The 26,523-nt window shown below is 54.6% G+C and overlaps 4 protein-coding genes across 6 annotated transcripts; all 4 read right to left on the bottom strand.

The window, feature by feature from the left end:
* Positions 1 to 812: 812 nt before the first annotated feature.
* LOC117648535 (pneumococcal serine-rich repeat protein-like) lies at positions 813 to 10,246 on the bottom strand. 2 transcript variants are annotated; one of them, XM_034391050.1, is made up of 9 exons: positions 9,857 to 10,246; positions 9,085 to 9,204; positions 8,846 to 8,981; positions 8,649 to 8,740; positions 8,448 to 8,545; positions 8,272 to 8,356; positions 8,051 to 8,175; positions 7,771 to 7,977; positions 813 to 7,689 (listed from the first exon to the last, which is right to left on the bottom strand). In XM_034391050.1, exons 1-9 carry the CDS (start codon positions 9,941 to 9,943, stop codon positions 2,886 to 2,888), a joined length of 5,754 nt encoding a protein of 1,917 aa, XP_034246941.1. In that variant the 5' UTR covers positions 9,944 to 10,246; the 3' UTR covers positions 813 to 2,885. The 2 variants fall into 2 exon arrangements, with proteins under 2 accessions (XP_034246941.1, XP_034246942.1); XM_034391051.1 differs by having other exon boundaries at positions 7,771 to 7,968.
* Positions 10,247 to 12,279: 2,033 nt separating this feature from the next.
* Positions 12,280 to 17,814, bottom strand: LOC117648536 (cytochrome P450 4g15). Of its 2 annotated transcripts, none has more exons than XM_034391052.1 (5): positions 17,784 to 17,814; positions 14,504 to 14,701; positions 13,305 to 14,426; positions 13,054 to 13,239; positions 12,280 to 12,713 (listed from the first exon to the last, which is right to left on the bottom strand). In XM_034391052.1, the coding sequence occupies exons 1-5, from the start codon at positions 17,797 to 17,799 to the stop codon at positions 12,505 to 12,507; spliced, it is 1,731 nt and encodes a 576-aa protein (XP_034246943.1). In that variant the 5' UTR covers positions 17,800 to 17,814; the 3' UTR covers positions 12,280 to 12,504. The 2 variants fall into 2 exon arrangements, with proteins under 2 accessions (XP_034246943.1, XP_034246944.1); XM_034391053.1 differs by lacking the exon at positions 17,784 to 17,814 and adding an exon at positions 16,161 to 16,313.
* A 1,275-nt stretch (positions 17,815 to 19,089) lies between these two features.
* LOC117648538 (perilipin-1-like) lies at positions 19,090 to 21,453 on the bottom strand. Its single transcript, XM_034391054.1, has 4 exons — positions 21,270 to 21,453; positions 20,382 to 20,502; positions 19,968 to 20,268; positions 19,090 to 19,442 (listed from the first exon to the last, which is right to left on the bottom strand). The coding sequence occupies exons 2-4, from the start codon at positions 20,499 to 20,501 to the stop codon at positions 19,348 to 19,350; spliced, it is 516 nt and encodes a 171-aa protein (XP_034246945.1). The 5' UTR covers position 20,502; positions 21,270 to 21,453; the 3' UTR covers positions 19,090 to 19,347.
* A 1,139-nt stretch (positions 21,454 to 22,592) lies between these two features.
* Positions 22,593 to 25,531, bottom strand: LOC117648420 (zinc finger protein 394-like). The gene is made up of 6 exons (XM_034390925.1): positions 25,363 to 25,531; positions 25,081 to 25,278; positions 24,718 to 24,971; positions 24,442 to 24,669; positions 24,161 to 24,366; positions 22,593 to 23,919 (listed from the first exon to the last, which is right to left on the bottom strand). Exons 1-6 carry the CDS (start codon positions 25,529 to 25,531, stop codon positions 23,715 to 23,717), a joined length of 1,260 nt encoding a protein of 419 aa, XP_034246816.1. The 3' UTR covers positions 22,593 to 23,714.
* Positions 25,532 to 26,523: the final 992 nt, after the last annotated feature.

The following is a 26,523-nucleotide window of genomic DNA, read 5'->3' as shown; positions in this document are numbered from 1 at the left end:
GCCCCTCCCCCTCCTTGCCGGCACCCCCCCCCCCTTTCTCCGCAAGCGGTACTTCCCTCCGGCCGACTCACAATCGTCGCGTCGGCAGCGGCCATGCCATGGGCCATGCGGCAGCAGTGGCCAGCACGGCCAGCACGGCCAGCATGCAGTGCAGCGCGGAGATCAGCTGATTCGGAGGGGCGGCGTCAGTGTGAATGACGCGAGAGAGACAGAGCGACGAAAACGACTCTCGGGTTCAGTTCGCAGGCCAACTATCATCGCTGACCGTTTGCGACCTCTCGGCCCGCGGGCCAGTCACCCACGGCCACCCGCGGACGAAGCGAGACTTCGGACGGAATCGGTCCGCAGTGTCTCGAGCCACCAGCCACCCCGCCGTGCTCGCGTTGGTCGTTTGGTCACGCGGCACGGCTCTGTGACATCACTTGGCCAACTTTGTGCGGAAACGTGAGCGATGGCCGACAGGGACAGGCCGACGGCACACTCATTCCGAGTCGTTCTCGTCGCTCTGTCTCTCTCGCACCTATCCGGAACGCCCCGTGAGTGCGAGAGAGACAGAGCGACGAGAACGACTCTCGGAATCAGTCTGCAGGCCGATAGGGCGCTAATGGCGCGTGGCGCAGCCAGGAGGGGGGGGGGGGGGCGGCTTAGAAGGCGACTTTCGTTGGCCCGTCTCCCACATTTTTCTACCTTTCGTCTTTTGTGGTTTTTCTTCCCGTTTTTGCCGTGCCATCTGCAACTGCGTCCTCTGCATGCCAGCCCCAGCCCGAGAAGAGCGTTGCCGCCAAGGGGGATTCGCAAATAAAGGACATGTGTTAGTTTGGAAGATATACTTTTTATTTCAAAGCAAAGTGACTGACTGACAAACTCAACCACATCAAGATACATGTTGCAAGTAATATCACAGTTTTTAGTAGAAGCATGTCCAGGCTCAATGATTGAAGTATCAGCTAGGTTGGACAGAGAAAACGTAGGACTATTATCTGTGCCAAATCAATGATAGTTTTTTTTTTTTAAAAAGAAAAAAAAAAGACTGACTGCTTATGTTTGACAATTAAAATTACAGCTGATACTTATGGATTCCCACAACACAAAGAAGGAATTCCAACTGTCAAGGTGAAGCCCAAAACACCAGCTATAATGACATCTGTATAAGAAACACGCACTTCTGACACAATATGCTTCAACAAGACAATGGATTTATTGAAGCGACCTTGATGGAGTTCTAACATACAGTTAAATAATAAATAAAATAATATTGTAAACATTTTTTACACAGTAGCCTCAGTGCTATAGAAGAATTACTTAATTCGCCTGCTAATAAATCAAATAATTCCTTGCATTAAAGTACCTATACCTTAAATTTAATCAGTCTACACTAACACTGTACAAGGGAAGGTAGGGAAGCCTTTTAATCCAAATCAATCATGATTTGAATCCACATGACTTTCGGTCTTTTCTGCCACAATTTCAGATAAAGCAACTAGGTAAAGCAAGTGACAACAGATAAAAACTCCAATGAGAAAACACACAGAAGAGGGATTCAGAATGCAAGCAGGTTATACAAGACAGCACACTTCTGAAATTTTTAAATTTTATTTTGCATGCAATTGATAAACAAGGTGTGTGGTCTGTCGAGGTACTGCCTGTTGCAAAAGAATCTTACACTCCGGCCGGGATTTTCGACCCCATCGTCTTGGCCCATTCAATTTTGAGGGGTATTGTAAGTGAGCTGATTGTAGATGTCTATTCAAGGTAAAATCAACTCGCTTACTATACCCTTTTAAAATGAACGGTTTGGACGCTGGGGGCGAAAAACCAGGCTGGATTGTCAGAGTCTTTTCCACCCAGTTCAGTACAAAATTTATCACAAAGAGACAGGTATTTACCCTTGAATATTCAGACTATTATATCCAATCTACAACAGCTCCTGTCAGCTGAAGAGTTCCACATTACATACAGCCTTTCCAATTTTATAAATATGAATTCACAGAATGTGAAACAGTCAAAGTACCAAAAGTACATAAATAAGAACAAACAAATTAATAATCAAACTGCAGCATGTAAAGCTCAAGTCAAATAATTAGACAACTGTGAAAAACAAAGTTTCAACTAGCCAGATTTGTCTTTTCCTACAGATTAAAAAATGATAAGTTGCACACCTTTTCAAGACAAACATCTCACAAAACAAATAAATTACAATTGTTAAAACAGAACACTGAAAATCTGGCATCCTGGTCCACTGATATTGCAAGACAAGCCTATCTGAATGAACAATATGTAAAAAGTGAATTCCAGTTAATTTTACCTGACACACATATACACCTTTTGGAAAGGTGAATTAAAGTTTCTTTTGAGATAAGAAATAGAGTATAACTTCCAAAGGGAGGTACAACCAACCAATCAACCGTCTATCTACAAATAGAACAAATATTTACAGAGCAATCACAAAAGAGGTATTGCAATATGTTCAGTGAATAGAAGTTTTTCTCAGCACATTTTTAAGTACAGGACGATACTTCTAAAATATTTTTAACTCTTTCTTTTTTTTTGTTCTTAAGAACTTACCCAATAGGTAAACAATATGATTATTTATATTATACATGCAAATTCCAAGATCCACCATAATAAAAAAAAACAAAGGAAAGAAGAAAAATAGACATTAAACAACCATCTCTCACATTCTTGAAAGAATTGGTCAATGGTGCAGTCTTATGATAAAATGACCTAATGGTTTCTTTGATTTTTTTTTAAAGAAATGCAACTTGGAATAATGCAACAACAGATTACATTTAATTTAAAAGAAAAAGAACTTTTAACAATCACATTCTACAAAAATATTCCTTTGCAATTAACAAACTTGAAAGTGAATCATAACAATAGGTACCTTAAGAGCGACTTGAATTTGAGGTTTTGACTCTTCGGTCACTACGCAATTTCTGACGGGTCATGAGATGATCCAATGATCTGCGGACTGATACTCGATACCTTCTGTTGGCATTGTTCTTGCCAATATCAGACAAGCGATCAAGTTCATTGCACCTTGGTTTTTTAGTTTCAGGGGACTCTGATCCACTTGACGATGTATTCACTTTGTGCTTTTTCTCTTTGGGGTCATTAGAGGCGTTGGGTGCATTTAATTTCCTTTTTGATGTTGTTGGTTTCACTTTGGGTGGAGGAGGGGCTGCTGGTGACTGTGATTGCTTTGATGACCTTGGTCTTGAAGCAGAATTAGAGGAAGACGTGCTTTGAGATGATGTTCTTCTAGAGGGCAGAGATTTTCGTTCAGATTCTTTCTTTGACTTCTCATCATTATAGGCTATAATTTTCTTTTCGATTTCTTTCAAACAGCTTGCAGGCTTTTTCTTGGGTTCCTCTGTTTGTTTCGACTTCGGCACAGGTTTAAATGCTTTTGTCTGACTGGAAGTAGCAGCCTGTTTCTTAACTTGAGTCTGCTGTTGAGGGCGCTGAGAAGCAGCAGAAGAGGAAGCAGTGGCAGCAGCAGAAGAGGAAGCAGTGGCAGCAGCAGAAGAAGAAGCAGCGGCAGCAGCAGGTGCTTGTTTCACACTCTGAGTGGTTGGTTTGGCTGATGCTAGAGACAAGACACGGCGCACAGGCTGGGCAGTCTGAGGTGCCGGCTGCACCTCGGCGCTCTTAGAATTTTCAGAGGCAGACAGTGACTTAGTCCGCCTTTGTTTCAAGTCACTGAGGGTGGGTAGGATGTCTTCATAAGATTGGAAAAATTCATCTCTATCCTCAGGATCTTCAAAGCATGATTCAATCCAGCCCCTGCCCAAAGCTAGCATGGCACCAGACTCTTCAAAGTCTTCCGGACTGAGTGGAACTTCATACAAACAGTCTGCGTCCTCTTCAATCAGGTTCCTCATGGTGCCCATACAGGTTCCCTGACGCAACGCAGCTCCGCAAGTGCAGTGCACAGGACAGTGGGGGACTTTTTGCGGGTCCTCCTGGGTCTGGATATCGATTATAACATTATCACTAGTCTGCGTGCTGCTACGTTTCTCTTTCCAGACTGCTTGCGGAGGAGGCAAAATTTCAGACTTGGTTAATTGAGGCCACCTTGTTCTACCTTGAGCCGAAAATCTAGGACCAGGGGCCATCGGAAGAGAGTGTATTGTGGATTGAGTCCCACCAACCTCCGATTCAGGGGGATCTGATGCTAAGTCGATTACTTCTGGAGAAATAGTTACAGTGGGTGGAGAAGGTCCTTTCCTCGGAGCGACATCGACTTCATCACTATCTGGTATAATCTCAATACTGAGTGACTTGGGAATAGCATTTCTAATTGATAGCCCTCCAGAAGATGGATTTTGAGGCAGTTTCTGAGATTTGCTTGAAGCACCATCAACACGAGTGATTTGAACACCCCAGTCAGTAGAGTTTCTATCTTTGGGTGGACGAATGGAAACAGGCGCTTTGCTAGAAACTAGTTGGATACTAAGTGATGGAGAAACTCTCGTTGCCTCATCAAGCTTCTTAAAATTTTCAGCCATTGAGCATAAAATGTTGGCAGTTGAAGGTGCTTCTGAAGAAACTGGGCTATTCTTGAAGGCGTCTGCCATTAAACTGAGGATGTTGGGACTCTTCTGTGCAGTTTCCGTGCCTTTGCTCGACATCATTTTAGATTTTTCAGACAGTCTGTCTGAAAACCTAACAACAGGACTTCCTGCACTAGAACCTCCTGTGTTATCTAATGGTGATGTACCAGTTCTCTTTTGAGGAGGGTTGATTTCAGCTCTAGTACCCTTACTATTTGCTTTGGAGTTCTCCTGCTTAGAATTTTGTTTTGGCAAAGACTTTACAGGTCTGCTTGGAACTTGGAAGCAGTTCAAATCTTCTTTTGAAAGGCGTGAGCTTCTTCTCACTTCATTCAAAATGCCCACTTTAGAATCTTCTGAAGCTGAACTGTCATTAAGGGTACTTTGATGGCTTGATCGAGTCTGCCTTTGTTCTGTGGGAACAGAGGATGGCTGAGTAGATTCAGCTTGGGTAGCCCCTTCATGATCTGCCATGTACCCAGAATTCTCCCGTGTGTCTGAAATAGGCTGAGACAATTCGGTGCAGTCTTCCACATCACCCTGATATCCTTGAGAACTACCTAAATTCCGTCCACTTCTTAGAATGGATGCTAGAGTTCTTTTAGCATTTTCGCGAAGCTTGTTAGGCGACTTGAATCTGTAGCGTCTCTGAGGAGACTTCCGTAACCGTAATGAAATCTTCTTCTTCCAGTCTTGCACCTTGTCTTTGCTTTGCAATGCTGACTCCTGTCTTGGTGAATTTGAAAAATCTTTCCTCAGGAATGACAGTCTCGAGGGCAGTGAGAGTCGCTTCGGTCCTTTCCGAGACATAGCAAAATCCATTTTTAATTTCATGAGGTTAACATTGACCTCAGTTTGTCTCTTGTAATATGTCCTTCGGGGTTGTTTGAACTCCTTCTTGCTTGAGGACGATGCTGTTGCTAAAGTTTCATCAGTCAAGAACAATCCTTGGTTTAAGGTATCGTCCGACTCATTTGAAACAACAGCGCTCATATGAGGCTTCACAGGTGTAGTGCTGGATTGCTGCCTGATTGCCTCTACAGAGTCATTATTAACAAAACTTTCAGCTTTTGCTAATAAAACTGGTTCAGTACTGCCTACAAGAGAAATAGAACTTGGCAGGCCTTCACTATCAGCATTCTGTGAAACTACGACATCAGTATCAATGGTATCCTCAATCTTCACTACACTGCTGAGGTTAGTACTTTGACCTGCAGTAACTGATTCTGGATAAAGATGTGGTACTTTCCCTTTTGAAGGTCCTGGGCTTTTCTTGCTGCTTCCCATCTTCGCAGGGCTCCCAGCTTTTGCTTTCCTGGGAGATCGGGTCTCTTTATCAGGTAAAATGGGGCTGATTCCTTGCACACAGTGTGCTGGCTGACTTGGAGTGGTGGCTTCTTTTTCTTTTGTCGCAGGCTGCTGGCTGAAGGTGCTGGCCATAGAGCTTAAAATACTAGCAGTTCTCCGTCGCATCCCAGGAGATGCAGGTTTATTTGTAGCGGGCTTAGGAATATTATCTGCTGACAGTCTCCTTTGAGCAGCTGGGCCAGACCGGTTCCTCGTCTTAAATCCTTTCATTTGATTTAAACATTCAAGTGCCTTCAGAGCTTGTTCAGTTTCCTTTTTGACAATCTCTTGGGCAGCATCCCAATCACACGAAAGAGGAACCCTCTTGCGACCTGGGCTGTTGATATGAATGCCATTGAAATTACTCAGGAACAAATTTCCATTGACAGTCTTCTTGGATGCAGCAACTGTGACATTGCAATTCTCAGTAGAGCTGCCAGTTGGTATGGCAGATGCATTGCTTGATGTTCCAACAGCTTGAACTCCAGAAACCACATTACTGCTGCCTACAGGAACTGAATTGGTAGCTTCAACAATGCTCATGCTGGAGGAGTCATTCTGCACATGGTTTGCCTCCTCAACATTTATGGTTTCCAAAACAGGCACCCTCTTCACTTGGGGCACATTTTCGGTAGGAGATGGTATTCGTTCAGCTGTTTTACACGCATTGTTCCTGCTATCATTGGTAACTTTGGTGCCCTTCTTACTTGGGGAGCCTGGACTCAAGAAAATATCTGCATCTTTGACTTCTTTTGACGCTTTTTTCAGCTCTTTACTTGTGGATTTTGTTGGCAAGCTTTCTAAGCTGACTGATTTTCTACCCAAGCCATTCTTTGCTGATTTGGGGCTGACAGGCGAGAGGCCCTGAGCATTGGGACTATTTCTCAAACTCTTTCTAACCACCACCTGCGCTTTTCTTGGGGACTCATTATTTAAATGGCTATCTATATCAGAGCCATGAGAGAGACGCGTCCTGGGACGGCTGAAGACAGGTACCGATGTGACAGAAGCCTTGCTTCTCGTAGTCCGTTTGGATGAGGAAATGTCAGAGACAGAGTCCTTAGAATCATTGACACCCTTAGTTGGACTCTCACATTTAGATCTGTTTCTAGTCATCCGTACATTGCCAGTATCTTCAAAGAGATCTGTTATCACACTAGAGCATTCAGACTTACGGTCCTCGCAACCAACTCCATTCACAGACTCACTTGCAGAGAGGTTCAATTGTCGAATAAGTTCACTTGCTGAGCTAGGCATGTCATAATCATCATCTGACAAAGGCAATTCCACTAATACTCCGTCATTTTCAATCACTGAGTTTTCTTTCACACTAGGATCACAGGGAAGGTCACCCTTGTTACTCAAAGGTCCTAAAATGTCAGATGAGCTTTTATCCATTGCTTTAGCCACTAGAGGAGAGCCCTCAGGGTTCTTCTCTGGACTCTCAAATTTGACACCTTTGGAAGTTAACAGCTTTGGAGCCAGTCTTGTCCAAGATGCTTTGATGTGTTTCCTTGCTTTGTTGTTATTTGTTAGATGAGATCCTAGAGAATCGAAAGGCACAAAGTTCATGCCTTCGTCGATGTAGGTGACACTTGAGGATTTCTTCTCAACACTGACAGGCTTGGGAGTTGGGTGGTACTTGATTTGCAGCAGGGGTAAGTCAATTACAGGAGGCGCAGAAGGAGCACCATTCTCAGAGGCGGGACCACAAAGCTGCAATATTTCTTCAGGTACCACACAGTTGACAGCAGACATCCTATGCCATGGTCCTGGAACAGCAGTTCTGGAAGGAAGAAAAAAAAATTTCAACAAATTAAAGGTGTGATACATTAGTAAATAAAAAGGACTGAACTTAATTTCTTACCCTTTGGGAATTTTGGGTATTGAAATAGGATATAATTTCAAGGGGCGTAAATGATCCACAAATTCCTTAAGCTCATCATGACTGCTGTGATCACTGTAAGGTACAACATAAATATTGCCGCGTTGTTTCTCCACATTTCCACATTCGTACATAGAAGTCAACTTGATTGAAACAGTTTTAGTTGATTCCTGGCAGTGTCTGAAAAAACTAAAAATCAGCAAAAGTTAGAAAGAAAGAAGAAACAGAGTAGAAGATGAAAAATGTATTAAACCGAATCCACCTTTGAGTAATTGTGTGCAATTCAACAGCATGGATTCTGCTTTGAGTTGTATCAGTTGTAAAAACATCCTCATACTCAAGCTTTGATAAGATTTGAAATCTTTGATTCGAAACACAAACTTTTTCCTGTCAACAAAACAAAGCAAATCAAATCAATTTCATTAACATGTTTCAAAAGTTATTACTGTATCTAACATGTAAAGTAAGGTAGAGCTAACTTACATTAATGTGTAGAGCAATGGCTCTTAGAACTTCCTCTTTACCCAGTTGTCGCATTCCAATCAGAATATTTGCATCCGGGTTTTCACTAAAAATAATATCAAAATAACAAATGTAATAGCAGGGCCAGATTAAAACAATTATGATTTAAGCTAATTTTATTGCAGTAATGTACATACTCAATAATCTTCAGAACCTGTTGCAAAGCCTTCTCTCGGGAGGGAAATTTGCAGGTTGGGGCAGCATAAGTATTATCAAGATAGAGAACACTTAACTCCTGAAAGAATATCATCAAAGTAAAGAAACAGTTTAGCCATACATATACACATTTTTTTTTTCTCTCTTGAAATTTTAATGGTCAAGATGACAAAGTTGACTACCTTATTTCTGATAATTGGAGAAAGCACAGGATTCTCTAAAATTTTATGAGTGTACCTAAAATCACCAGTGTACAAGATATTTCCAAATTTGCCTGCAACCAAAAATTTGATTATCATCAGTAAAATGGAACAAAAATCTACCCTTATCACCAGGATGACAATTGTTGCCAGTGGGGAAGGAGTCAAGATGTGCCTACCTTGAAAGAGAAACATAACAGCACCAGGACAGTGATTTGCATCAATAAGTGTGACTTGGAAAGCAATGTCATTATTTGCTTTTCTTATGGTATGAGTGACATTTAGTTCCACTTCTTTTAATAAAATTTGTTTCACCTGCAGGTAGAAAAATGCATTAACAACTAGGAAACAAATTAAATGCACAATTGAAAAACACAACAGACAACCAGAAAAGTACTCGACTTTCTTCCACACTTACATTCCGTCGCATAGGAAGAAGCCAAGCATTGAAAGGTGATGTGTAAATAGTGCGGCTCCAAGTAGATGTTAATCCTGATATGTGATCAGCATGAAGATGAGTGAGGAAAAAGTAGTGTGGCTGAAAAAAATATTTCAAAAACTCAATCAATAAAAGTCAATGGGAGCAAATTTTTTGAGAGCACTCAGGATTGAATTTCAGTGAGGCACAAGGCAAGGGGGATCCTTTATTGTCTCTAGGAGACACAAAAGTAATAAATGAGTGAGAGCAGCCCAATACAAAAGTAAGAACAACTTTCCCCTGGCAACACAGGACTCTCAGGCCCACAAGGCTACTTCTTTCACACACATTAATTTCCTTGAAAGTCAACAAATGCCATAAAGTGACACACGGACGTTGGGACAAGAAACCCCTGGCGAAATGCACAGCCCGGAGCAAGTGGCAGCGACGCCAGATGCCCGATCGGTTCCGCGACCCAGTAAGGGGTGCTAGTCGCGACCGCGACAGCGCTGGGCCTGGCTGGGGCTGGGGTTGCCTTGGGGTTGACGCTGCGCGCAGCGGGTGGGTCTCCGGGGTGCAAATTTCAACGGCGTCAACCGGATCGCCCCGACAGCGCGGCGACGGCCTGCCTCGACAGCAGCATGCCCTTGTCGACCAGGAAAACGCAACGACACAGTCGCCCCTGGCGTCAGGGCCTGGACGATAACCAAGCCAAGCACAACATAACCTCTCCCTCTGGCCCTGGACGGGACGGTCTGGGCTCTCCGCTCACCTTGCAGCCAGGACGTCGCAGGAACGAACCGTCCCACTTGTCCACCACGATCACGAAGTCCTCACTCTCAATGCAGTGGCCGCCCATTTCGGGGCCGTTTGTTGGTGTAGGGCCAAGGGGCCAAACCACGTAGGCCTTAGGCGCTAGGCCTCTCGCTGCGGCACAGAGTCCCTCTCCCGCGACTCGGGCGATTTTTCATGATTTCCAGCGACGGCGGGCTGTCCTCTTCTTGCCTCAGCACTCGATGACCATGACAAGCGCCGTGGCCGTTATCACAGCATGAAAACAGCTTGGTCCGTGTCCGTGCCTTCGTCCCGTCGAGCAATGGCCTCAACTCCCCAGCGCCGAGCTCGCCCGCTGTAGAGCGCCGCGCCAAGCGGAGCCAAGCTTCGTCGCCCAGGCTCGGCCGCGGGGCGCGGGGCCGCGCGCCAAAGCCGCTGCTGCCGCCGCCACCGCTGCAGTGGTTGCGGGTTGCGGGGTTGCAGAGATGCAGAAGGATGCGCTGCGGCTGCAGCACTGTGCGGCCCGGTGCAGCCAGCGTCTCTGTGTGTGTGCGGGCAGCGCAAGTGAGTGCAACCCCCGCGGTACCGCGGTCTGCGGGCCACCCTAGGCCGCCCTCGTCTCGTCCCCTCGCGGTGTCGCGGTGCAAGGGCGGTTTCGGCCTTCGGCTCGCTGGGCCCCCCAGCCCTCTGGGTCCTCGCTGGTCCTTGCCGCCCTTGAAGGACCGCCCTGGCCCTGGCAGGGCCGCGGCGAGTATCTAGGTCTCCTCGCGCGTGACCGCCTTCGGCTCTCTCTCTCGCTGTCTCTCTCGCACTCCTACGGCACGCCCCGTGGGCGCGAGAGAGACATTGTTGCAATGTTCGGCCGGAGGTGGCGGCGTGGGCGGGCTTGGCACGCGGAGCGTTCCGGGTGAACTGGCGTGGGCCCGGGTACCGGAATGCGTACCGGAATGCGTACCGGAATGCATAAACCGAACCGGATCGTCTCGGGTTTCCGGTCCCAGAGGCCAGAGGGCCTGCGCAATAAATGACTTGCCGGGGAGCGGCGAGGCTGGTGCAGCGATTCCCCCCTCCCCCTTTCCTGCACACCTTAATTACGTCAGGTGGGTTTGGGGATTTGGCGCTCAAGTACATACATGATGTGCTTAATTAGCTTACGTCACACCGCAGCCCCCGGACGTACAAAGGTAGGCAAAAGGTCACGCTGTGCCACCAAGTGGCTAAAAAAGGGCTACTTTGCCCGTCTAAGGTCGGATCGGGACCCGCCACCTCGCACGGCTCTGGGTGCGTTAAACTCCAAGGCGTGGATCTAAGACAGCCGCGAGACAAGCGAGCTGGCCGGGGTGGAAATGTTGTCCCATTCGCACGCTGCATATCGATAAGCATCTCGGGGGCAAGGGGGAGGAGGGGCACAACATCGGGCTGGGGCTGCCCGCCAGTCCAGTCGGTGGCCGGCGGGGCGCACAGTGGGCCAGAAGACCGGTGGAGGCGGACAAAACTCAAGACGCGTTTTGAGCTCCAGAGTCGCTAAATGGGACTCGAACCCGCGGGAAGTAACGCCTTCGCACGACGTGGTCGCGGTGCCGCGGTCCGCGCCCGCCTGTCTGGCCATGCGAAACGGCTCTGCGGGCCCACGCCGCTCCGTCTCTCTCGCACTGGCGGAGCGTTCCGTAGGGTGCGAGAGAGACGGAGCAGACGCGACGCCCAGCGCCGCTCAAGCTCGACGTCGGCGTCCGCCTGGTTGCCTAACTCGGCCGTTGCAGGCGCTCCTCCTCCGTCGCGCTACACTCTCAGGCTTCAGAGTGAGAGGGAGAGAGAGAGAGAGAGAGAGAGAGAGAGAGAGAGAGAGACGCCAAAAGAACGCGAACCGAGGCGGGCGCAAACAGGATTACCCAGAGAAAGTGCGGAGATTTTTGGTTTCGTTTCTCGGTATAGGCAGAGGCGCGCTCTCTCTCTCTCTCTCCCTTTTGTACCTTCACCGGACAGGTCGTGACTTGTTCGTAGCAACCTTTCCGTCGCAAGGGTCTCTCCCTTCCCCGACACCCCCCCCCCCTTCCCCCTTCCTTTTTGTCTCCTCGAAAAGGGTTGGTGATGACCGTTCGTTGACGTCGCATGTCTGATGACTCATTCCACAATAAATTACGACCAATCATCTACATCCATAGAAAGATCATGTAGGACTAATTAAAATTCAATTACTGGTGGATAATGTGCTTCTTAAAATTTGCAAGTGTCGTCAAAATAACGGGGATGATCTGGACATTGTGTTGACTTGGAATGGTTTTTAGAGTCATTCGAAGGATTTCGTCACAGCAATGCTTGAGGCGTACTGCCTGCTGCCCAAGCTGATTGAGCTGCTTTACCAATATTTAGTTGGATGTGATGTTGGACAGGGGCTCCTGGCCGATGAACGTCGCCCACGACTTCCATTCTTTATCGTTTATTCGTTTCATTTGTTCCTCTGAATGTACATTGGTAGGTAAGTCTCGCCGTGCGACAGGGAAGACAAGAGGAGGAGGGGAGACGTAGCGAGAAAGACAGAGACAGACATAGGAGACGGACAGAAAGGCACAGACGGATAGTACAAAATATACATAAAGAGACTAATTAAAATAAATAGAAGCTAATTACAACGTTGACTACACCGCGTTAGACGCGCACGCCGGGGGCCACTGGGGAGGTGATGTTGAGGCCGGACTTCTTGCGGGGCTCCAGGGAGATCTTGAAGCCGTCCGCCCGCTTCAGGATGATGTCGGCGGTGAGCTTGAAGTCCTTCTCGGGGATGGTGGCCTTGATGCGGTAGTTGCGCAGGATGGTGGAGAGGAGGATCTTGAGCTTGAGCATGGCGTACTTGCGACCTGCGGGACAAAAAGAAGCGCGTCAGGCATTTTGAACGGGATTCTGCGCTGGCGCGGCTGGCGCCGCGGGTAGGCGGTAGGCGACCGCGCGTAGGCGATAGACGACCCCGGGTAGGCGTTGGGTTGCCTACCCCGCCGGGCGTGAGCCGAGCGGCAAGCCCGACGGGGCGGAGACCCAGGCGGAGACCCAGGCGACCCGGACAACAGAAAGGGGTGGGGATCGATCGAGCTACGGCGATACAGCTGTGTGCGAGCGAGAGGGAGAGAGCACGCGCTGGTCCGGGTCGTCCGGGTTGCCTGGGTCACGGGGGCAGCCCGGCAGGCGTGTGTTGGGACGTACCGACGCAGCTCCTGGGGCCGGCGCTGAAGGGCACGAAGGCGTAGTAGTGGCGGTTGGCGGACTTCTCGGGCAGGAAGTTGTCGGGGTTGAAGACGGTGGGGTTGGGGTAGATCTCCTCGTTGCGGTGCAGCTTGACGGTGGCCACGACCACGGTGCAGCCCGCGGGGATGGTGACGCCGGTGGAGGCTGCAAACACCGAGCAGGTCAGCGACGGCCAAAAGGAAAAGGGGAAATGAGCCGCGACTACTCACCCATCTTGACTTCCTCACGCAGCTGGCGGGCGATGATGGGCACGGGCGGGTACATGCGGAGAGTCTCCAGCATGCAGCGCTCGAGGTACTTCATCTCCAGGGTGTCCTGGAAGGTGGCGGGCCTGTCGGAGTCGCCGAAGATCTGGTCCAGCTCCTCCACGACCTTGTCCTGGATGTCCTGGTGCAGACCCATCATGCACAGGAAGAAGGAGCTTCCGGCGGCGGTGGTGTCGTGGCCCTCGAACATGATGGTGTCGACCTCCTCCTTGATGTCCTGGTCGGTGAGGACCACGCCGTTCTGGGCGGACTCGATGAGCAGGTCCAGGAAGGCCAGACGCTTCTTCTCGCCGACGTCGTTGTCGTCGACGTCCAAGTCGTCCTTGAGGCCGGCGCTCTGTCCGTAGGACATGCCGCTGTCCTCGACCTTGGTGGTCTTGGCGGTGGAGGTCTCGGCCTTGGCGGTCTCGGCCTTCATGCCGGGGTAGCTGGCGAGGGAGCCGCGGACGCCCTTGTTGAACTCGAGCTTCTTGTTCTTGATGACGCGCTTGGTGAGGCCGTGGATGATGCCCAGCAGCTTGGTCTGCTCGCTGAAGTAGCTGGTCATGCGGAAGATGGTCTCGGGGCGCAGCCAGAACTTGGTGTGGCGCAGATGCAGGATGTCGCACATCTTCATGACGGCCATGGCGTACTCGAAGCCGGACTGCTGCTCCTTCTTGCTCACGCCCATGGCGGTCTCCAGCAGGATCTCCACGGTGGCCTCGCTCATGTACTCGTGGGCGTCGAACTCGTGGCCGACCTCCTTGCGCAGCTTCTCGACGACGCCGCGGCTGTTGTGGTTGAACAGGTCGATGAAGGACTTGAGGACGTTCAAGTGGAAGGTGGGGGCGATGAGCTTGCGGTGGCTGCGCCAGTGGTCGCCGGTGGAGATGAGCAGGCCGTTGCCGAACCAGGGCTGGAAGTAGCGGTACTCGGTCGACTTGTCCAGGTGCACGTTGCTGCTGAGGATCACCTCCACGTCGCGGGGGTCCTGCAGGAACACCATCAGACGGGGGCCGATCCACACCTTGACGGGGGTCTCCGAGGAGTACTCCAGGGAGCGGTTCCACATGTTGATGTAGATGTCTGGAAGGAAGGCGGGGTGTCAGTGCCTCACAGTGCCGTTTCAGAAGGGCGACCAAGTCCTGCACCACTGCACTCACCGTTGGCGGAGCCCATGAATTCGAGGGCCGAACCGATGAGCGGCAGCCCCTCGGGTCCGGGGATCTTGGCGGCGAGCTCATAGAGGCGCCTGCGCTGGTACCGGAAGTAGGCGTACCACAGGATGACCGTGGGCACCAGGAGGTAGTAGAAGAGGCCCGTGGGCGTGAGCAGGTCTGTCACCGCCATTTTGTTGGGATCTGCAACAACAAGTGTGCCAGGTGAGCAGGTCTGTCGGCGCCATTTTGGCGGGATGTGCGAAAAACAAGTGTGCCAAGTGCGCGGCCGAGCCCCAGGCCGCCCCGGGCCGCCCAGGTCAACACGGGGACACCGTCCCGACAACTTGAGTTCGGCCCGGAATTGTTTTTCTAGCGCGACCCCGCGGTCACTTCCGGTCGGATCCCTTGTATGCAAAACCGAACGCGGCGCCGCGGCGCGGTGGCTCCCCGGGCCTCTTCATTACAATGGCGGGTCGATTCAAATGCAGCGCCGGGCAGCGCGGCGAACGAGGCCCGGGACGACCACCAACCCAACGAACACTTGTCCGTACTTATCTCCGCTCAACGACCGTTAGCATGCCTTCATTCTAAAATTCGATTTCCGAAATTTCTCGTCGCGCGCGTGCAGCTCTCGAGAGGCGCTGCATTGCCGTCCGGTTGCCGCGGGCTAATTCGATGTATCGAACTCGAGTTCGAGTTGGCGGCGGCTAATGGAATCGCCCCGTCGTAATTAATGCAGCCGGCTGTTTTGTTTTCACGAATTGCCGCCAACGAATTTCAAATCAGGCCTGTGTCTCTGTCCCTCTCCGCCGCCCGTCGCCGCCACTCGGACTGCACGAATCAACGCACGTGGAGTCACGTAAGGCTACGAAAAGCAATGTAACAGGGGGAAGTCCCCCCGGCCCTTTTCACCAAGTACTGTCCAGTTAGTAACTTCAAAGCATACAGTACTTTAGATTATCAGAACCTCTTCAAAATAGATTACGAGTTACGATAAAACAATATTGCGTCAATTGTAATTGTGCATGAAAACCGTCGGGCCCTTTGAGCTAATCCGGCCCTGATCTAACCTGACCAAATCTCGTCTACCCTAACTTTTACCAATTGGACTGACCAGAAAAAATTTTGCTCGTAACGGAGACTGTCCAGGGAAAGTGGAAGTTACTGAGGGAGTTAAAAGCGGCAACGAGCCAATCAATTTTGCAGGAAATTCTGAGCTACTTCGACGAAATTTAGTTTACAACAACACGTTTAGCGGAAACACTACAGACCGTGGCGTCTGAAACTCTGTTGAAGCGAGAGACACAAGCTTTCGGCCTGGTAGGGCTGAACGAGACGAGATAATTCACTCTGGAGAATGGCTCGCAACAAGCAAAAATGACATGTACCTGGTCTGGTTCCGCTCTGAATCTACCGAAACCAAACAAAACGTTTTCATTCGAAAATCCGGACACTGCTTTTAAGAATAGATCAACAAGTCACAGAACGTGTGACCAAAAAAATAAATAAATCAAATATGAATCAAAGAAGTTAAAACTAGAACTCGGCACTCCAGCGGGATTTGAACTCGCGGCCGTTGATTTGTTGAGCTCGGAGCACTTTCACGATCACACACACACACATACGCACACACGGCGGCACACTGCACAACGACAAGTACCTTATGTACTAGAGTGGATGTCTTGAGTTCTCGACGGGTTCCCTGTAAGCCCACAGGCTGAACTGACCCTCCGGAGGTGGAGCCCCACTTTTTAATGGTTCAGGTACCCCCGGCTCGGGGCGGGGTGGCGGGCAGGGAGGCGCGGGGCGGCGCGGGGCGACGCGAGGGTCACGGGGCTCGCTGAGGGGTACCGGGGCACCGAGGGGCTGGCCGAATGTTAAGGAGTAGCGTCACGGCTGTTCCCCGCCACGCCGCGCCACGCCGCCGGTTGGTTTGTTCGTTTCCACTCGATGTCACCTATTTACCGCAGGAACGCCATTAAAACAACAAAAAACGATTTAAAAACGGGAAGGCGTCTTAGATGACCGTCTTTTGCCAACCAGTCGTCCAAACACACCCGCCCCTTTCTAAAGTACGAGTGATTGGTGGGCAGCAGTAAACTCCCATAAAAAAATTGCCATTTAAAAACTTATTTTTAAACAAATAAGTGTTTTATCTGAGGCCAGAAGAATTTTTTTTCTGAGTTAGAATGTGTGCGTAAAGCGCCCGGCTGCGCTTGTTGTGCAGACGAGAGTGCACTCGTAGCACAAAATTGGTGAGAATGAAAGAGTTCTCCGACCCCATTTTCTGAAATCGGGCTGGGGGAACGAGAGCGTGGGGGACTGTGTCTCACTAACTACCTGCTTTCCGCGGCCCCGATCGAATCGATGCCGTGCCGTGCCGTGCCGTGCCGTGCCTGACGTCAAATGGATGTCCCCACAATTAGCTGACGTCCACGAGTGTCGCTTCAGACTTCAGAGCCACGCCGGCCGCGACGCGCGGTGCACGGTGCGTGCCACCTCCCTGCCCTGCCGGCCCTGCCGGCCGCAATGCTGCTTATCTTCCAGATTCTCAGATTCTCGGCCGCCTCGCCACCCTTCGTCCGCCGCAGCGGCTGTCTCTGTCGCACTTGTGGGGCGTGCGAGGGGTGCCAGAGAGACAGGGCGACGCGGCACCTGTGGGGAACCGGCCACCGGCCAGGTGCTCTCCATGGGCTTGGAGGGCGACTCGTGGCGCGCGGCCGACTAGACTGTGCGGCCCACAGTGGATTTGCCAGAAGACCGGTGGAGGCGGCCGAAACTCGAGACGCGTTTTGAGCTCCAGAGTCGCTAAATGGGACTCGAATCGAGCGTGTGACCCCACCAATGGATTGCACTCTGAACGCGGAATCCATTGTTCCACACGTTCGTTTCGAGTCCCATTTAGCGACTCTGGAGCTCAAAACGCGTCTGGAGTTTTGGCCGCCTCCACCGGTCCTCTGGCCCACTGTGCGGCCGCGGCCGGCGTAGCGCGTAGCCAGGCGGGCCGGGCCGGCGGCAGGGCCCCGCGGCAGTAGGCAACGCCGGCTCCACGACGCACAGGTGTGGAGCGGGCTGCCTGCCGCCCTCCTGCAGGGGCCCGGCTGGGCGGCTGGCAGACTCGGCAGGGAAGCACAGGACGTGAAACGGTCGGACTGAAGCACCCCAGAGTCTAAAATTCTACACGCGGTCTGAGCTCCAGAGTCGCTAAATGGGGCTCGAACCGAACGTGTGACCCCCACCAATGGATTGCTCTCCGGACGAGGAATGTGCGAACTCTACTTACTGACGAGGCTGTCCATCGCGGACTGTCGCGGACTGTCGCGGACTGTCGCGGACCTGGACCGGGACGCGAGTGTCGCCGCGGCGTGCCGGACAAGCCTTTATAATTTCGGATCGGCTTTTGTTGCTGCTCTTGTTGGATGCGGTGATTGGGGTCCGCGCGACACCGGCGACCACGGCTCCGCTGCGGCTGCGGCCGCCGCCAGATAGACCGATAGCTGGAGCGCTGGAGCGGAGCGCGGAGCCGGGAGGGGCACCACCCCGCACAGTACAGTGGGCCAGAAGACCGGTGGAGGCGGTCAAAATCCCGGACGCCTTTTGAGCTCCAGAGTCGCTAAATGGGACTCGAGCCGAACGTGTGACCCCACCAACGGATTGCTCTCCGAACGAGGAACCCATTGGTGGGGTCACACGCTCGGTTTGAGTCCTGGTTAGTGGCGGTGGCGGCCCGGTCGCTTGACGCCTTGCCGCCCCCGCAGGCCCCATAGGCCGCAGCCCGGCGGGTGGGCCACCCGTTCGACTGCGGTCACTGGCACACTGGCACTTGATCGGCGCGTCATTGCCTAGCGGTTCCAAGCCCGCCACTCGTGGTTGTGCAGTTTGGAACGGCCCCCGCCCCGACTCACGCAATGTCGGTGATGGCCAACGCCCTACGTGACGCCTCTGTCCGTGACTCAGTTTGGCCCAAAATTTCCCCTTTTGCCGTTCGGTGCCCTCGAAGGCTCTCGCCTCATCTGTCACCGCGGCCGCTCGCGAGCACAGCGTCCCTTCAACCGCAACGCCGCTCTGTGATAAAAATCCGTGAAACTTGAGTTGGAATTTCAGTAACATTTCTGCTGCATCACGGATCGTTCTGCGGTTACAACTATTCCACCGGATGGAGTGAAAACAATTCTTCCGCGGAAAAACCTCGCGCTAGACTTTTTCAGCCGCCCGTGGATTGACAAAGTTGTGTGTAAATTGACCCGACCGAAGCACTGTCTCGCCGGTCAGCCAATTAGTCATGTATTTTTTGTGACAGTGTAGGCAAGTTGATGAAGAGCGGCGCGGCCAGTGTGTCGCACATCAGCCAGCGTTCTAGCGTCGCTTCGCTTGCTATTGATAGAAGTTTCCGAAAGCATCCCAGACGATCTCAGCTCCGGAGCCGCGTCCGGAAGATGGCGTCAGAGCGTGGAACGTTTCCAAGCAAGTCTAAATAACCCGCCCTCCGTCAAGATTTCCAATCATGGTTCGCGACAAAAAGCAGCAGACACGGCGAATCGTTTTGGCTCATGTGAGTGTTCAGGTAAAGGCGAAAAAAAAACGAGGAATAGCATTAAAATTCATATATTTAAATAACTTACAAACATGGCACCTCTATCATAATCACTAACGACTGGGAAACATACAAGGGCTTCAGAAACTCAAGTAAAAAAATAATCCTTAAAATCTAGCAAAGTGGCCACTGCTGCAGCTCCACACAGTGGAGCCGCTCGTAATGATAAACCTTAACAATAAAATTATGTACAATCTCAGTGCGGGTGGCGGCGCGGCTTCGCCAAGGGCTTGGCCTCGACGTCCTGGGCGCTTCAGTCCACCTTGACGGGGACGATCCTCTTCTCGCGTTCGGCCTGCGCCTGCGCGCACTGGGGGCACTGCGCGCGCGCCGTGCCGTCACCGCCGGCTGCAACAAAAGCAAAACAAGTTCAAGCACCTTCAGGATTTAGGCATTCCGCAGCCGAAGTGGTTCACAATGCCGCAGCCAATGGGACGCGGGCATACGGGCGCACAGTGGCGGCCAACGGCCTCCGCGGCCGTCATGCGGGCACTCTGTCTCTGTCGCACTCGTGGGGCGTCCCGAGTCGGGGCGAGAGAGACAGAGCGACGAAAGCACTGTTCGGCATCAGGCCGCAGATGAAGTGATGTCCGAGTGTACCACCAACCGGCCGCACAGTGGATTTGCCAGAAGACCGGTGGAGGCGGCAAAAACTCTAGGAGCGTTTTGAGCTCCAGATTCGTCAAATGAGACTAACCGTACTTGTGACCCCACCAATGGGTTGCTCTCTGAACGAGGAATCCATTGGTGGGGTCACACGTTCGGTTCAAGTCCCATTTAGCGACTCTGCAGCTCAAAACGCGTCTGGAGTTTCGGCCGCCTCCACCGGTCTTCTGGCCCACTAGTCACCTCACAACAAAACAATCCACTTACTGGCTGCGGACGCGGTCTTGCCGATGAGCTGGCCGACCTCGTTGATCTTCTGCATGCCGTAGCCGCACACTGAGCACACGGCCCCCATGACGCGGTCGTACATCTCCTTGGGCGGCAGCTTGACGGCGGGCACCTTGCTCTCCACGAAGTCGATGCCGGTGCAGAGCGCCGAGTCCACGCGCTGGATAGGGCCCTGCAGGCGCGCCGCCACGGGCCGCCCCACTTCCACGGCCTTGTTCACCGCGCTCTGGGCAGTGCTCTCGGCCGCGCCGAGCGCCGCGGACACCACGGAGTTGGAGTCCTGCGAGCAGTTAGACAAAGTTAGCGATTTCAAACCCATACGCGTCGAGTGAATGACGTGGTTCAACATTCATTACCAAACCAAAACAACCCTCCAGCCTCGCAGACGCTCACCTTGACCTTCTTGTACATGTCCGAGGCCAGCCCGATGGTGCTCTCCACGACGGGCAGCTGCGTGATCTTGTTGACGGACTCCAGGCCCATGCCTCCGGCGGGTGCTGGTACGGCGGCCATTCTGCAACAACAACAAACAATTTAGCGCCTCTGGAGCCCAAAACAGTTCTTCTGGCCCACTGTGACGGGGGCTGAGGGCGGGATGGGCGGGTGGATCCATTCAATGACAACAGAGCCGGGCCGGCCGGCCGCGTGGCGTGCCCGGCGGGCCGACGCAGACCCTTGGACTCCATTCGACCGTTGCGGCGTTGCGTCATCGCCACCAGGACGAGAAGGCGGCCCGGCTAAAGGCCCGGCCGGCCGGGCGACATGCTAAGCGGCGGCCACACCGCCGTCACGTTGCCTTCCAACGAGGAAAACAAGCAGGGCGTCGAGCAGGCCGACAAGGCGGTCCCAGTGGACTGCGCGGCACTCTGGGCGATAGAGACGCGGTGCGGCGGGCCGGCGGGGCGGCGCCGCCGTGCCGTGCGTCCAAGTCCCGGGGGCGGCGGGTTATCGAGGACGTCGCCGTGCCCGGCCGGCGGGCCCACACGTGCACGGCGGCTGCGCGGTGCCGCCCCTCATCCAGCCGATAATACAATCAGGCAACGTCACATGACGGCGGCACCCTGGGCGCGGCACGACGGCACACTTTCGCCTCGAGGACGTACGAACCGGCACGACACCGCCGAGGTGCACGCGCCGCGACGCAAATGCGGCACCGGCCGGCCGGCGAGGCGGACAGGCGAAGCACTAATCAAACGACTCGCTAATCGGCCGCCCCATTATGCATTCCGCGGACGGGACAGGTCAGGGCGAGGCGCAGCGAGGCGTCGACGGCGTGCTCACCTGGTGTTGTTGGAGTCGAAGGGGTTGTCCGTCACGGAGTGCAGGGCAGCAAACAGGACGCCGGCACGGTGATGCTGGGGCTGTCAGGCTGTGAGACGCGACTGAACTGCAGTGGCGGTGGCGGTCGCTCGGATGCGTGCTGTGGCTGTGCTCTGGCTCTGCGTTGCGTGCCGTCGACACCGCCGTCCGCCGGCACCGCCAGGGCGCCGAGAGGGGGAACGGGCTGCGTGCGGGGCGCGCCGCGTCCTGGTCCCTCCTTGCCGCTCGGCAGGCCCGGCCCGGCAGCGCGACGGAGACGCGCGGCGTCGTCTCGGACGCGGCCGTCGATCAAGCAAAGGGTGGGGGGCCGGACGGCCGGACGGGGGGCGGAGGCTGGTGGAGGCGGCGGAGGGGAGGGGTCCCTCGTCGCCCTCTCCTCTCCCGGCGACGCGATTTCGGGTTCGGGTGCCGGCGTCGACGCGGCTCGCCACGGCGCGGCCGCGTCGTCGGCGTCGTCTGCTGCAGCGCAGGGGCGCGTCGCCAGCATCCGCGTCCGAGGCTTGGGTGTCAACAGGGTCCTGTACAGTGCACGTGCACAGGACACGTGGACTTTGGAATCCTCGCACGCCTTGACATTGCGCCATGCTGGGTGCTGGTACTTCCCTGTAGGGCCTAGCAGTGCCGCAGCGTTGACGAGACACACTGCCAGCGCTGGCCTGGTGGAACCTCGAGGTTGAGATGCACTAGAGAGGGGCCCTCGCGAACGCGCGGCCCGCGCAGGGGCCTGCCTGCCTTGGCGCACGTAGCGCCGCGACGACCCCCCCCCCCTCCCTTTTCTAGTGCAGCGTGCAGCGCGCTCGTCGCCGAGTGCATCCGCGTGTAGCCGTTGAATGATTTCATTGAGCGTGCTGGTGCCACTCGGCGAGTCCATTCCGCACAGCGTTTCGTCGCTCCGTCTCTCTCGGCGAGAGGGAGAGGGTGTCCGGAACCAGGTAGCGGTGGGTCCGCGACCCGCCGATCCACATCGCGGTCCGAAGTCCGACTTCGTACCCACCAAGACGGCGGCGTGACTCACCGGGGGCCTAAGGCAGCCCAGGCGGCCTTTGGACCCTGGAGCGCCGCGACGCCTCGTCACGTATGACGTGTCTGTGACGTGGCCGTCGTGTCCGCCGCGCTACCGCGCTGACGAAACGAGCGTCCTGGTTGCGGCACGGCCGGCACAGTCGAGCCGATGACAGGCGGTGCAAGTTGCAGGCGCAATGCCTCGGGTAAAAATGCAAAGACAAATTTTTGAAACTGTCTCACACCTGCTCGGAGAAAGGATCACCCCCACAAAATCATAGGTAAAAATCTTAATCGGCTTTTATTGAAAACAATTGACATACAAGGGCACCTAGGTGCAGTCTTACATGCGTGTAGGACGCCATAGGGGCGGGGCCAAATTTAACATTAAAAAAAAATCAACATGTCACAACACATGACTGCAACCAGTGCAGGGGGGATTGCTGGCGCGACAATTTGGGCGGCTCTGCAATTGCGATAAGCACTATCGCGAGGATGGCGAAAACATGCGTAGTTGCGCCGTTTGGCGGGAAAACCGCGAGTAAACCAGTGAAATAAAAAAAAGTAAAAAAAAAGTAAAATAAAAACAAACGACTTAAAAATACTAGCAACATGAATACTGAGGCGGCGTTTTAAAATGCACGTCAGTCGTGCGACCGTACACTATCAGTGGCGGCGCGTCACAGAGTGGCCGCGGCTCGGAGTGACCTGATCCTATTTTCTCGCCTTCGCCAATCCCACGCGAGCTTTGTTCCACACTGATAAACCAAGCGGGGGCTTTTAAACGCCGCGTCGGACTTTTTTTTTACAAACAAAAAAATTCGTGAAACATTTCAAAACAGTCAAAGCCCCAGCCTAACAGATATAAATTCAAGCTCTGTAAACTGGGTGCTTGTTGAGCACTCTAGTGGGGCAGGCAGGACAACTTCGCCCGACAGAAATGAAATTCTAGTTCGATAAATTGGGCGCTTTTTGAGCACTCTTGTGGGGTAGGCATTCGCTATCGGGAGCGGCCAGGTACGCCTCGCCGGCACAGGCCCGACTGACCTTTGGCCCTGCAGGCAGGCCGTTCCCTGTCCCTCTCGCGCTCGCGGGGGCAGCCCCAGGGCAGCCCCAGGGCAGCCCGGCAGCGAGCGAGGGAGACAGGACGACGAGTCACCGTGGGTGACACGCGGGGCCACGTGAACCACGCTGGCGAAATGACGGCACCGAGCGATTCAGTAGAGCAGTCGAGCCGTGCTCTGTCTCTGTCGCACTCGAGGGGCTCCGCGTGAAGGTGCGAGAGAGACAGAGCAACGGGCCGCGCTTCTGAATCGCTCGGCGGCCGGGCCGCTACCTGCCGCGCCGCCGCGCCCGAGTGCAGCTGATTAGGCGAGGACGCCGACGGTGGTGGACGCCTTGGAGCTACAGGTGGTCCTGCTGGTGTAGCAGCTCGTTGATGAGCGACGAGTGGCTGGCGCGGTTGAGCTGCTTGAGGCGGTGCTTGCTGCACGCGTCCGGGCCGTGGCGCTCCATGTAGCGCTGCTGCGAGAAGGCCTTGTAGCACTTGGGGCAGTGCCACGACCAGTCGTGGTGCGCTCGCGTGCGCTGGTGGGCGCGGAGGTTGGACCTGGGGCAGCACAAGGGCCGTGCAGGCGGTCAAAATCCCGGAACCGAGCGTGTGACCCCACCAATGGATTGCTCTCCGAACGAGGAATCCATTGGTGGGGCCACATGCTCGATTCGAGTCCTGTCTCGCGACTCTGGAGCTAAAAACGCGTCCGGGATTTTGGCCGCCTCCACCCGTCTTCTGGCCCACTGTACAGCGATAAAAACAGGGATCGGCGTGGGGATTCGAACCCGGGACTCACCTGTCCGCGAAGCGCTTCTGGCAGAAGGGGCAGGCGAAGGGCCGCTCGCCCGTGTGCAGTCGCAGGTGGCCCTTGAGCACCCAGGGCCGGTCGAACTCCTTGCCGCAGTGGCCGCACTTGTGCAGCTGCCTCGAGGACCCCGACGACGACGACACCACCGCGACGTCCGCCTCCAGCGCCTCCGCGCCGTGCGTCTCATCCACCGCCTGCAAGCAGAACGCGGTTGGAGGGCGCGGGGGTGGTGACAGACACGCGCCACTCCGCGCGAAATGGCACAGTACCTGGTTGCCCTGCTCTGCCTGGCCGTCGTACAAGCGCTCGCCCTTCGGCCCCTTGCCCAGGGCCAGTCTGGCGGCGCTCGGTGCCGCGAGGCCGAACATGGCGGCGGGGCCCTGCAGGCCGTGACCTTGCAGGCCGTGACCTTGGAGTCCTTGGAGCCCCTGCGCGGCCAAGGCCAGCGTACGCTCCTTCTCCATCCTGGCCGCGTTCCTGGTCGAGTTCCTGGTGGGCCTGGCGCGCGCCTCCATTGCCGCTGCCGCTGCCGCTGCCGCCGCTGCCCTGCACGTCCTGCGGTCCGCCCGGTCCGCACCGCCGCCGCCCAAACTCCGCAACAATGCGCCGTCCAACAAGGCCTTGTTGTTGTTGCTGCAGTCGTTGTTGTTGAGCTCCATCAGTGCCTGCTCCACGGCCTCGCTGACCGCTTGGGACAGCAGCGCGCTCTGGTGGGGGCGCCGCGGGGGCGGCGAGGGCCGCGAACTGCGAGCGTCCTTCGACGCGGTGCTCGTGCCGACCCTCACGACCAGGCAGCCGCCTGGGGAAGGGGAGGGGGGTTGTGTCTGAGCGATTCTGTCTCTCTCGCACTCGAGAGACTCCCCGTCGGCGGGAGAGAGACGGAGCAACGCTGTGACTGCTTCTCCTACCTGGAGGCTGTGTCGCTGCCTGGAGCGCTGGGGGCTGCACCTTCCCGACGACGCCCACCACACTGTCCACCGCCTCGACGAGGACGTCCGGGCAGTCTGAGCAGCAGTTCCGCACGGCGCACTCCTGGACAACATCCCGGTTAAGACCCTGGCAGAAAACAACCCCCAACGCGCGGTGTTCGAACCCCAGCCCCTCACCTGCGCGTTGGTTCCGGACCGGTGATGCTCGGCCTCGGCGCTCCGCTCCACGCCGTCCACGCCGTGCGCGTCGTCGCCCAGCACCGTGGTCGCCATGTGGCTGCCGGTGATGAACCTGCACGCGGAGAACACCATTAGGGGCGCCTGGCTGGCGGCGGCTGGCGGCCACCAAATCCGAACGGCATGCCCGCTCCAACCTGGTGACGATGGACAGGTTGGGGTCCAGGAGCCAGTCCTCCTGGTCGCCCTCCATGGCGGCGGGCGCGGTGGGCGCGGTGCCGAGCCGAGGACGCCGCCTGAGCTGCGACAGGTAGCCGCCGGCCGGCGGGCAGACTTGTCGGCAGCCTTGGCGGCTCACCGTCCAGGCCACCCCCGCGTCGTCCGAGTCCGAGTCCAGCGTCTTGCGGGGCGGCCGCACGAGGCGCACGGGCCGGGGCCGCGGTGGCGGCGGGGGGCGGGCTTGGCGGGGCCGGGGGCAGCGCGGCCTACAGCACCCTGAGGACAGCACGCCGATTTACACGCAATTATTTTCGCGGTTTTAGTACAAAGTTGGGGCGATTCTCTGGACAAGGGCATTCGATCAAAGTCCGAGCGCCCGCCTCACCCCTGTAGGCGAGGCAACCCGCACCGAGTGCCGGCAAGCTTGGTTGCCTACCCTGGCCGGCGCTTAAGACCCCTATCCCATAACGACGGGGCACGCATCTGTCAGTTTGTGACTCAATTTCACCTCGTGATCACACAGTCGTGCCCGACAAAATGAAAGTCCGAGTGGTGTGGGGGCCTACCCCACGACAGTGTTTCCGGTGGAGCGGGTGGACTGGCGTCCGGATCGTGACCAAATTGCCCACACGGGCTGGGCCCTTGGCAAAAGCCTTTACGAACGATGGCGCCACCGAGGAAACGGCTCCCGGTGTGCTGGAACGCCCTGGCGGCCAGGCACCCTCGAACAAGTAGAAGGAGAGGACGTACCTTGGTGTTGGTCGCCCGGCGCCGCGTCCTGGCTGCAGCTTGACTCCGATCGCTGGCCCAGGCCGACGGACCTCAAGAAACACTTGGGCATGACCCAACTCGACTTGGGTCGGAAGAACTGAGCGGAAAACACGAAAACACTGGACACCTGACGAGCAGCCGGCACCTTCTGCCTCCGGTACCTCCGCGAGGCATTGTTGCATCAGGCTGTGCCTGGGCACCGCCCACCTCACCTACGTCCGAACGACCCAAGCCGACCGAGCAAAAGAGCCTGGA

Source organism: Thrips palmi, unplaced genomic scaffold, assembly GCF_012932325.1.
Source record: "Thrips palmi isolate BJ-2018 unplaced genomic scaffold, TpBJ-2018v1 HiC_scaffold_3, whole genome shotgun sequence".
Taxonomy (NCBI): Eukaryota; Metazoa; Arthropoda; class Insecta; order Thysanoptera; family Thripidae; genus Thrips; species Thrips palmi.
The sequence above is the reverse complement of the archived record's forward strand: the minus strand, read 5'-3'. Positions and strand labels throughout refer to the sequence as shown.

What these genes read in the sequence shown, in the direction of transcription:
- LOC117648535 (XM_034391050.1), bottom strand. Translation starts at nt 9,943, where the DNA reads ATGGGCGGCCACTGCATTGAGAGTGAGGACTTCGTGATCGTGGTGGAC. An exon ending in CAGGTTCTGAAGATTATTGA is followed by an intron (nt 8,357 to 8,447) that starts GTATGTACATTA and finishes TATTATTTTTAG; the next exon opens with TGAAAACCCGGATGCAAATA. An exon ending in ATACCCAAAATTCCCAAAGG is followed by an intron (nt 7,690 to 7,770) that starts GTAAGAAATTAA and finishes TCTTCCTTCCAG; the next exon opens with AACTGCTGTTCCAGGACCAT.
- LOC117648536 (XM_034391052.1), bottom strand. An exon ending in GCGTGAGGAAGTCAAGATGG is followed by an intron (nt 13,240 to 13,304) that starts GTGAGTAGTCGC and finishes CGGTGTTTGCAG; the next exon opens with CCTCCACCGGCGTCACCATC. An exon ending in CGGCCCCAGGAGCTGCGTCG is followed by an intron (nt 12,714 to 13,053) that starts GTACGTCCCAAC and finishes TTTGTCCCGCAG; the next exon opens with GTCGCAAGTACGCCATGCTC.
- LOC117648538 (XM_034391054.1), bottom strand. Translation starts at nt 20,501, where the DNA reads ATGGCCGCCGTACCAGCACCCGCCGGAGGCATGGGCCTGGAGTCCGTC. An exon ending in ACATGTACAAGAAGGTCAAG is followed by an intron (nt 20,269 to 20,381) that starts GTGAGCGTCTGC and finishes AACTGCTCGCAG; the next exon opens with GACTCCAACTCCGTGGTGTC. An exon ending in CAAGACCGCGTCCGCAGCCA is followed by an intron (nt 19,443 to 19,967) that starts GTAAGTGGATTG and finishes CTTTTGTTGCAG; the next exon opens with CCGGCGGTGACGGCACGGCG.
- LOC117648420 (XM_034390925.1), bottom strand. Translation starts at nt 25,531, where the DNA reads ATGGAGGGCGACCAGGAGGACTGGCTCCTGGACCCCAACCTGTCCATC. An exon ending in CGGACCGCAGGACGTGCAGG is followed by an intron (nt 24,670 to 24,717) that starts GCAGCGGCGGCA and finishes GCGCGCGCCAGG; the next exon opens with CCCACCAGGAACTCGACCAG. An exon ending in CAGAAGCGCTTCGCGGACAG is followed by an intron (nt 23,920 to 24,160) that starts GTGAGTCCCGGG and finishes GTGCTGCCCCAG; the next exon opens with GTCCAACCTCCGCGCCCACC.